Source organism: Plasmopara halstedii (genome assembly GCF_900000015.1).
Source record: "Plasmopara halstedii genome assembly, contig: Scaffold_2386, whole genome shotgun sequence".
NCBI classification, from domain to species: Eukaryota; Oomycota; class Peronosporomycetes; order Peronosporales; family Peronosporaceae; genus Plasmopara; species Plasmopara halstedii.
In genome coordinates, this window is record NW_020189293.1 from 1,669,634 (window position 1) to 1,670,563 (window position 930).

Genomic DNA, 930 nt, shown 5'->3' on the forward strand with positions numbered 1-930 from the left:
TTATATTGTTCTGGAGAGCATTCTTTCTTGATATCGGCGATTGTGCCGGAATGGTGGTAGCATTTAGCTTCTTATAAGCGTGAATGATACGCCACCTGCCGTTCAGCTTCCGTACACAAAATGTGGGTGTCGAATGGGTAGACTTGCTCTCACGCACCGTTTCTGCCTGGTGCTTCGCACGGAAAAAGGCGTCAATGACGTCACATTGCTCTTTCGGCAGGGGGCCGTTGGCGTGTTACGCAGTATTTGTTCCCAGGACCAGGTCAATCTCATGTCGCACACCTCGGTCCGGAGGTATGACTGAAGGCGGGTCTTCGGAGACGACGTTTTGAAATTCCTTTACCAAAGGATGGTACGGATCCAAGGGATTCCGTAGGATCGACGATCCACTTCGTGCGTTCAGCGCCTTCTTACTGGCCTCTAGAACAGCTTCATCCAGAAGCAAGAACGACTTAATCACATCGTACGGTCGTATGATGACCGCCATGGCTAAATCGCCTGCCTTCAAGATACCGTCAAACTCCTTGAAAGACAACTCGTCCAGCTCAAGAAAAGCATCCACCGCGGAAGTAGCCTCGAGGGTGACGTCGCCGTCATCTTCTACCGTCATACCATTGACAAGGGTGTATAGCTTTGCCGGCCACTGCAACGGGGGGGGTCGACTGCTATCCCAGCAATGAAAGTACGAATCTCTTAAACAAATCCACCAACTTGTTCTTGCCCTGTCGGACGGCAAGAAAATGCGATCGCACAAGATATGCTTGGTTAAGCGGCGAGAACACTCGCTAACGCTGACGCTTCCGCTCCTTCTAGGAGGTCATGCAGCTTCAACAGAAGCATTGTTAGTGTTAGAATTTCTAGATGCGCTTGTCAGGCGCCGCAGATACGATGCACAAAGTATCACAACACCACAGAGTAAATGTTGCAATG

The 930-nt window shown here is 50.4% G+C and overlaps 1 protein-coding gene across 1 annotated transcript; it reads right to left on the bottom strand.

The window, feature by feature from the left end:
• Positions 1–235: 235 nt before the first annotated feature.
• PHALS_03794 (reverse transcriptase) lies at positions 236–610 on the bottom strand (the record flags this gene model as incomplete). Its single annotated transcript, XM_024718076.1, has 1 exon — positions 236–610. One exon carries the CDS (start codon positions 608–610, stop codon positions 236–238), a length of 375 nt encoding a protein of 124 aa, XP_024583511.1.
• Positions 611–930: the final 320 nt, after the last annotated feature.